This window comes from Dendrobates tinctorius, unplaced genomic scaffold (genome assembly GCF_039654945.1).
Source record: "Dendrobates tinctorius isolate UK_male_01 unplaced genomic scaffold, ASM3965494v1 ptg000051l, whole genome shotgun sequence".
Taxonomy (NCBI): domain Eukaryota; kingdom Metazoa; phylum Chordata; class Amphibia; order Anura; family Dendrobatidae; genus Dendrobates; species Dendrobates tinctorius.
The window spans coordinates 14,675,991-14,684,538 of record NW_027361719.1 but is presented as its reverse complement, the minus strand read 5'-3'; the positions used below and the strand labels follow the sequence as shown (position 1 = coordinate 14,684,538).

General features: G+C 44.7%; 1 protein-coding gene across 1 annotated transcript in view; it reads right to left on the bottom strand.

Annotated features, from left to right (window-relative positions):
- Positions 1-4,228: 4,228 nt before the first annotated feature.
- The window catches only part of DCTN2 (dynactin subunit 2), an 84,555-nt gene continuing 80,235 nt past the window's right edge, over positions 4,229-8,548 (bottom strand). Inside the window, exon 14 of the mRNA XM_073576818.1 lies at positions 4,229-4,881. Coding sequence (XP_073432919.1) covers positions 4,795-4,881 — 87 coding nt within the window. The 3' untranslated portion in view covers positions 4,229-4,794. The remainder of the gene's footprint in view (positions 4,882-8,548) is intronic.

Below are 8,548 nucleotides of genomic sequence, written 5' to 3'. Positions count from 1 at the left end.
GCAGGGACCCAGGAATTATCCTCCTGGCCATAACCCTTCCATTTAACCAAATACTGGAGTCTCCGTCTAACCAGAGGAGAATTCAGTATCTTCTCAACCTCATATTCCACATTACCTTCAACCAATACAGGGTCAGGAGGTGCCACCACAGGAACTACTGGCTCAACAAACCTCTTTAACAAAGACTTATGAAACACGTTATGGATCTTGAATGTAACAGGAAGAGCCAATCGAAAAGAGACCGGATTAAGAATCTCCAAAATCTTGTAAGGTCCAATAAATCTAGGTTTAAACTTTGGAGAAGCCACCTTCATAGAGATATTCTTTGATGACAACCAAACCATATCACCCACCTTAAACCGGGGACCAATGGTCCTATGCCGGTTGGAAAACCGCTGGGCCTTTTCCTGGGAGAGAGACAACTTATCCACCACTTTTTCCCCGTTCTGATGCATTCTCTCCACCACAGTGTCAACACCTGGGCAGGCAGAAGACTCCACCTGCCCTGAAGAGAATCGAGGATGAAACCCAAAGTTACAAAAAAATGTGACATCAAAGTGGCAGAACTAGCTCTATTATTTAAAGCAAATTCGGCCAAGGGCAAAAATGAAACCCAATCATGAAATGTTATATATTGTGTAAGGATCTATTCCTTTCATTTCTTTTCTTTGCTATATTGTTTTCCCCCCTATATTGATAGGGTTATATTAGGGGAGAGAGGGACAGTCCACGTTGAGTGGGGGCGCCAAAAAATCATCTCTTAGGGTGCCAACCTCCACGGCAAGGAAGGAGTCAGTGAGGCATATTGCAGGGTTATTGCAGGCAATTTTGTTTGTCAGTATTGTGGGTTATATAGGGTTTTTTTTACCCTACACACTGGGATAGGTGTTTTTTACTATAATAAGGAATTAAAATTGTTTTTAAGGGAAATATATGTTCACTATTTGATTACTTCTCCCGGAATAATTTTGTTAAAGTGAGATCCGCTTTCTAGAGACCTGACCATCCCTTGAACGAGTACGACCCCGGATGGTGGACGGTTCCCGGCCAGAGCCCTCCTTGGTCAGCAAGGGCACGTTTTGACTTAAATAGGAGTCCCGGAGGGAGTCTATGGCCTTGGTCAGTAACTCCACAGACCGTGACAGGGACGCAGCCCACTCAGGGGGACTAAATTCAGAGGACACGGTGGCAGCGGATGGCATTTGAGCACAAGCCGGGTCGCAATCCGTGCATAAGGGATTAGTTTGGGCACTGGGCAAGGTAGTCTTGCAAGTGGCACAAGGGGTAAAGAACGCAGTATGCTTCTTTGTAGCCATTTTGGCTTCTTTAGATTGAGACATAGTGCCCCCAGAGGGTTACAGGCAGAGCCTGAGCTGCAGATGATGTGAATGTGTAGAGAAGGGGTTAAGCGTTCCTCTGAGGGCAGATGCAGCTTACCCACGGTCCTGTGCTGTGTCCCCAGGAGGAATAGCGGTCGCCCTGCAGCGTTGCAGGAGCTGCCAGTCAGTGCGCGCGCCCCACAGCCATCCTGAGGTAAAAGACATAGCCCCCGAGACTAACAAGGCGCTTCTCGTTCAGAGTGAGAAGCGCCAAGGACGTGGGCGGCGCCATGTAAATTGCGGCCTAGTCAGGCCGCAAAGCCAGGGACTACATTTCTGGGCCTGCCAGTGCTGAGTGCCGGTTGAAAGGAAGAACGGGGGGCTGTGACGGAGTGCCGATGTACCGCCGCTGACACTAATTCAGCGCTTCTCCCAGGGACCAGGACCTGACCTCGTACCTCCAATCCGGTGCTCACGCAGGCCGCGCTGTCCGGGACCCAGCTGCAGATCTCATCCTCCCGGGCGATGCAACAGAGCCAGAGGAGTTCTTAAAGGGGTATACCTCAAGCCATCCTCCCTATGGGCAGGGGGATGGAGAGGCCATGGGGATAATTCAGGGCATCAGAAGCGCTCCTCAAGTAGTGGTCTTCTCCATGCACTCCGTGCGCTTACCCTTTTATCCGTGCTGGGAAATCGGGACCGTGAAGGAACCGTCGCCCTGAAGAATCAGGTATGCCCCAGTCGTCACAGGAGGGTACGGGGAGATATACTCCGCGTTCTCGCCTGTTGTTGGTTCGGGGGATAGCGGACCATTGAAAGGAATCAGTCGCCCCCTTCACTCCGCTAATTAAAAAAATAAAAGTTTTCAGAAAAAAGCTCAAAAGTCGAAAATAAAAATGACGGGGATCTGAAGCCAGACCCAAGTGCCTCCTACAGATACACTCAGCAAGAACTGCGGAAATCTCAGCCAGCGAGAGGGTGTATACTGCAGAGGAGGAGTTAACTTTTTCTGTGTTCACTTAGTGTCCTCCTAGTGGCAAGCAGCATAACACCCATGGTCCTGTTTCACCCAATGAGGCGTATTAGAAATGAATGGTGTCATTCAAAACAAGAGCTCATCCCAAAATAAAATTAAAAAAAAAAAAACAAAACTTGGCTCTCAGTGGGGAAAAAAAAAAAAAAAAAAAAAAAAAAAAAGGTATTGTTCTTGGAGGGGAGGAAAAAAAAATGAAATTGCCAAAATGAAAAATGCCTGCGGAAGAAAGAGGTTAAACACTACGCACCAATATTTCTAGACTCCCTCTGTTCTTCTACAAAAAAAACCCACACTTTCCTACCCTTTTGGGCTTCATCAATATACAGCAGTGAAATTATCATAATCTCTGCCACATAATGTTGTAATTGTTGATTCACTACAAAAAGTACAAGGAGGGCAAGGATGCCCATCTTAAAAGATTCTGGGTACTAGAGTCTGTGATTGGACTTTGTTCCAGGGATGTAGTAGGACTGCTGTATGTGGAGTCAGGAAGAAATTTTTCCCCTCATATAGGGCAATTAGCATCTGCCTCATAGGGTTGTTACCTTCTTCTATATCAGCAAAGAGAACCTGCTGCACAATCTGCTGGCTGTCCGATCTCAGCCAGGTACGTTTTACAACGAAACACTGTGGCGTTTCAGGCAAAAACACACTTAATAGCCGGCGGCATCACCCAGTCCACTGCCAGTACACACGCACGTAGGCAGAGACCTGTCAATCCAGGGCAGCGGGAGGGGAAAGCTGCAGAGAACCCACCTTTCCAAGTAGTATACCATGCGGTTCGGTCTCCGGCAGCTTTTAAGAAAGTGTGTTTTTCTCTGAACACTACAGTGTTTCAGAGTAATATATAACTGCCTGATGGGCAGCCCAGTGGTTAGCACTGTCACCTTTCAGCACTGGGGTTCTGGGTTCAAATCTCAGCAAGGACAACATCTGCAAGGAGTCTGTATGTTCTCTCCATGTTTATGTGGGCTTTCTCCCACACTCCAAAGACATACTGATAGGGAATCTAGATTGTGAGCCCCTTTGGGGACAGTGATGATTATGTCTGTAAAGCGCTGTGGAATATGATAGCGATATATAAGCAATGCATAATAAATGGTTGCCCGATACATGCTGCCCACGGATTAGGCAGCATGTATCAGATGTCAGGTTATATGTTGAACTCAGTGGACTTATGTCTACTTAAAAACTGCTTTCTCATCTACCAAAAATATAATGTACACCTACAACAGGTGAGCATGGATTTTGCCACAGATGGTGTCAGAAACCTGTTGATCTCCTAGTGTCGAGTACCTGGTGAGAGGTGGCCTGACGAGTCTTGTATAGGCTTATGGTTTTCCATAAAATGTTTTGTCTGAAACGCTGCAGGTGTTTCAGAATAAAGCATACCTAACTGCAATCTCACAAAAAAGGCTCAAATTCATGAAAGCAATGGTTCAGGCAGCAAAAGCTAGTGACAGGTACCCTTTAAAGCAGTCATTCTTGGATGGCTTAGCAAAGCCAGGACATCAAGGCAAGGTGATCCTGTGTCACACATACATTAGATATATTTTAATATTTCAGATCAGGTGACAGAACCTCTTTAATAAGAACCCAAGGCAAGATCCATATGCATTAGTAGGCGCTGCCTATGTGCAGTAGTGGTGTGGCACAAATCATTCCCTGGCTTTACATACTGGAATAGGGAAGCAACAAACCTTCATCTCAAAAGTGTAATCACATGGTTAGTGCGTGACGCCATCAAAAGCGTGGAAAGACTGCAGGCATTTTTCTGTAAGCTTCCATGGTTTTAGGTGCCACCTTGAATGCCTTTTCTACAATGAAATGATACAAGCTGTGCCACCCAGGATTCAGAATCACACGACACTCATTTTGTAAAGATTACTTTTATGTAAGAAAGAGCCTATCAAGTTCCAAGATTTTCATCCTTATAATTTACTTATGTTTATTAGAGGACAGTTAGGGAAGAACAAATCCCCTCCGGTCAGCAATGGGGTTATAGTAAACTCGGTATATTGGTCAGATATACCTTTATGGACATTCTGCACCAGAAGGTACAAGGACATACAGATATAAATAAAAAGCCTAAGAAAGGAGTCTCCTCCCCAGACAGTCCCAGTCCGCATCACAAGTACCAGCATGCAAACGCAACACCTTGAAAACTTGAGTGCTGTCCTTCCAGAGGGCTTGGCCCATAGTAAAGTACAGGTGGGTTGTCCTCTTGCATGGCAGGTATAGGTCAAGCACTCTAAGCATAACCACGGGAATGAGCAGAGGAATGGGTAATACTGGTTGCTAACGAGATTATATATTTACACAATAGTAAAACTTTCCTTATTAGGCAAAGGGAATTTGGAGGAATTTTTTAGTGCAGCGTCTGTAGGAACTCATTTCTTGCACTTTGATGCATTGAGGCTTGTATGAAGAAGTTGCGAGTTATTTGCCCAGCTTTTTTATTCTTGAGTCAATATTTGCAAAGTTATCCTCCACCGTGGCAAGGTTCTCCTTCATGGCCTTTTGGACCTGGAGTGAAAATAGACATTTATTTAACGAAGTTCATACTTGTATGGAAGACGACGTGGGTGTAAGGACTTTAACAAGATCTAATGTGCTATACATGATAATAGTAACCAGATTTTATATACCAAGGAAAGAGGATAAGAGGTGACGTTCTGGTGTGTGGGATGGAAGGAATACAATGCCATGAAGCATGACTATGGCTGCAGACTGTATCTGGCTGCTGGATGGAGAAACATCCATGAGGGTTAACCCTCTGGATGGCTCTGTCCAATATTGCAAGATAAAAATGGTATTTGTTAAGTGCCCAATAAGAACGATGTACTTCACTATGGAGGTTAGAAAGTATATGCAAAGCTGGAATTCCAAGCAGGCAATGTGAGGGTATGAGCACGTGTGTTGTGTACGATGGGACTGTATTGCTATGGAAAAATTCAATCCAAATGGGGAGATTTCACTGCACATTTCCTAAAGGATAAAATTCACGGTGAAAATCTACAGCATAAAAGGTAATTACGGCAGATTTTAAATCCACAGCACTGGTCAATTTCCAGCAGTGGGTGAGATTGTGGATATTCTCACTGACTATACTGGTACATGCTAAACATATTCTGTCCATACCAGATGCCTGTGGAGTTACACTAAGCATGTGTTTATTGGCAGCCCTGGGGGTATGTATATTTTACTTTCAGCAAGCCATTCATATAAGAAAACCAGACACTAGAGATCAGAGGATCGCTTCACAAAAGCCCAGTCCCCGGTCCAGTTCAGTGCTGTCTGATTGGAGATGCACAAATTTCTTGAGCTTCCGGTTTCAAAGGTGCAGTGTTTGAGTCACCGGCTTGGCATGATGTTAACTGTACAGCACAAAGGTGACGGCTCACAAGCCCAGGTAATCAGAAGCCAACCGGAGGACAATGAAATTCATACAGGTTCTGTCCACAGTCAGAGAGCACTGACCTGGACAATGGTTGAGTGAAGCAATCCACTTATTTCTACTAGACACACCCGTATCCAGGACATCTAGTGAGGGACACGGGAAGGGTATGTTTCCACGTAGCAGATTACATCAGTATTAGCTGCAGCTTGAACGATGTGTCCTGCCGCGTTTAATCCACAGCGGCCAGATGTTCCTGCATAGTGGAGGGGATTTTATGAAATCCCGTCTCCACTATGCGTCCGATTACGAGGGTGATACACCTGCGTAATAGGACATGCGACGCGTCTTTTTAGACCGCAGCATGTTGGTTTAACGTTGTGGAGACGCTCAGTCTCCACAAGGTAAACTGCCTACTCTATGAGTACCTTGCAATGAATCCGGAGATGTTCAATGAGCACATCTGGAATCACCGCGTGGACAGAAGGGGGCGGTGATTTGGGCGGAGCGAGTTTTCCGCTTTATCCAAAGCGCTAGGAAGACAGTACGTGGAAACGTACCCAAAAGGTTGCCAATGAAGACCATCAATTTAAAGTTATTCATGAAATAAAGGGAATCGGTAGAGGATTGACCCTTCTAAGCAGGTCACAGGAAGCGGAATATAACGATTCCTTGATAAGATAGTCAGATGACAGCTTGAGCCAGCGGTAAAAAGTTTACCTCCGGTCACAGAGGCGTCGACTGATGCGAGTACTACTCCCATCAGCCTAAGCCTGCTGCCACTAATAACAGCGAGAGCAGATGGGTGTATGGGATGATGGGTGTATGGGATGATGGGTGTATTCATCGGCCGGCGCAGTAATCCAGGTCTGTGATAATTTTCAACCTGGACAGTGCCAAGATGCGACTGTCCAAACTGAAAACGATGGGAAAATGAGCTGCTGTGAGCACAGCATCAGTGACTAGAATAAGGTCAGAGGTTGCGTTCCCAGCTCACTTCAGTGTGAACCAGGCCGATGAACTGTGGTGACATCAGTGAGATCATCGCTAGCACCATGAGTAAAAAGTCTCACGGTGCAGCGCTGAGATCAGTGAGATTACTGCAGTTCACAGTAAGAATTCTCTCACATTGGACAGGTGAGGAATATTGTTGTTTGTCGTTTAGAGCAGACCAGGGCTTCAAATGGAATGGGCTTTAGGCAAGTATTTTTGTTTACCAATTTCTGTTTTTGTTTTTTCACAGGGGACAAGGGCTTCAATGGAATGGGTGGAAGGTGAGTATAACTGTAATTTTTAATACATTTGTAAAACGGTGTGTATTTCTATTTCAAATAAATTACTTGATTTTGGGTGTTTTTTTACTGACAATATGACTATAGGGTTACTAATTGATACATCTCTTATAGATGCCAATCCATTAATAACTGCTGGGCTTGATGGAACCTGAAAATACAAAGGTGACATCAACTCTACAAATTTCAAGTCTACTCGCCATCGCCACAGGGCAAGCAAGAATAGACGGGCAAAGCACCAGAAAAGGATCATCTAATAGATGCGCCTTTTCTGGAGCAGTTGCAGGATGCTATTCTTTGGCTGGGGGGGAGAATGTCCATGGCCCTTACCAGCGCGAGAATACCATCCCATCCCCTGGCTGTCTACTTTAGCTTTGCTGGTTGTCAAAAATTTAAAAAAACGCTGTGGGGACTCCTCTATTCTTGATAACCAGCCATGATAAAGTTAAGGTTGCAGGCCACAGTTGTCAGTTTTGCCATGCTTATCATCAAAAATGGAAAGACCCGACTTTTTTTTTATTATTATTTATAGCACAGAATGATGAATACTCCCATCAGCTGCGCCTGCTCTCGCTGTTATTACTGAAGCAGGTGTACTCCCATCAGCCAACGACTCTGACCAGAAATAAACTTTTTTTTTACAGAACCCCCAGAGTTTCTCACTATCATGCAGAGAACAGCGTTGAAAAACTTGATATTTGGGGTGCAGAACCCAAACAGTATCACGGACTTCCTGGAGAAGTCAGTGTTCGGGGTCTGTGCCAGAATAGTAGGTGCTTGGTATGGACCCCAAACTTTACTGTTAGGGTTCGCCCTAGATGTTTTATTTCAGAAAAATCTGAACCCTCTTTTATATAAAAATAATCTGCGGAAGCAGATTCTCATGCAGAAAGGTGTCCGGTCCATAGCCTGGCACAGCTCAATCACAAACAAGAAAAACGTGGTATTCTCTGGAATAAGACATTGGATGTAAGATATCACAGTACAGTGGCAAGTAAAAGTCTGGACACACCTGGTCAAAATTACTGTTATTGTTAACAGTTCAGCAGGTTGAAGATGAAATGATCTCTAAAAGGCCTAAAATCAAAGACAACACCTTTCCTTTGTATTGTAGGCAAAAAAAACTACATTAAATCATATATACCGTAGTTTTTGGATTATAGGACACAATTTACCCCCCCAAAAAATTGGGGGGAAAATGGGGGTGCATCTTATACAGGGTGCGCCATTTATATGGATACATCCAAATAAAATGGGAATGGTTGGTGACCAGATCGGCGCGCTGAATTTGCAGAAGGGGCAAAACAAAAATTGGTACAGGACCCTCAGTTTACACAAAACATTATGTTCAGTGATGAGGCAAACTTTTTTGGGTGGGCCATTTATATGGATACACCTAAATAAAATGGGAATGGTGACAGTTTTCTTGCGTAGGGTGTCTTGCATTGAAATCTGCTGCAATGCCCCGGGTACTGCGTTCACCAGTCATCAACACAATTTCTAT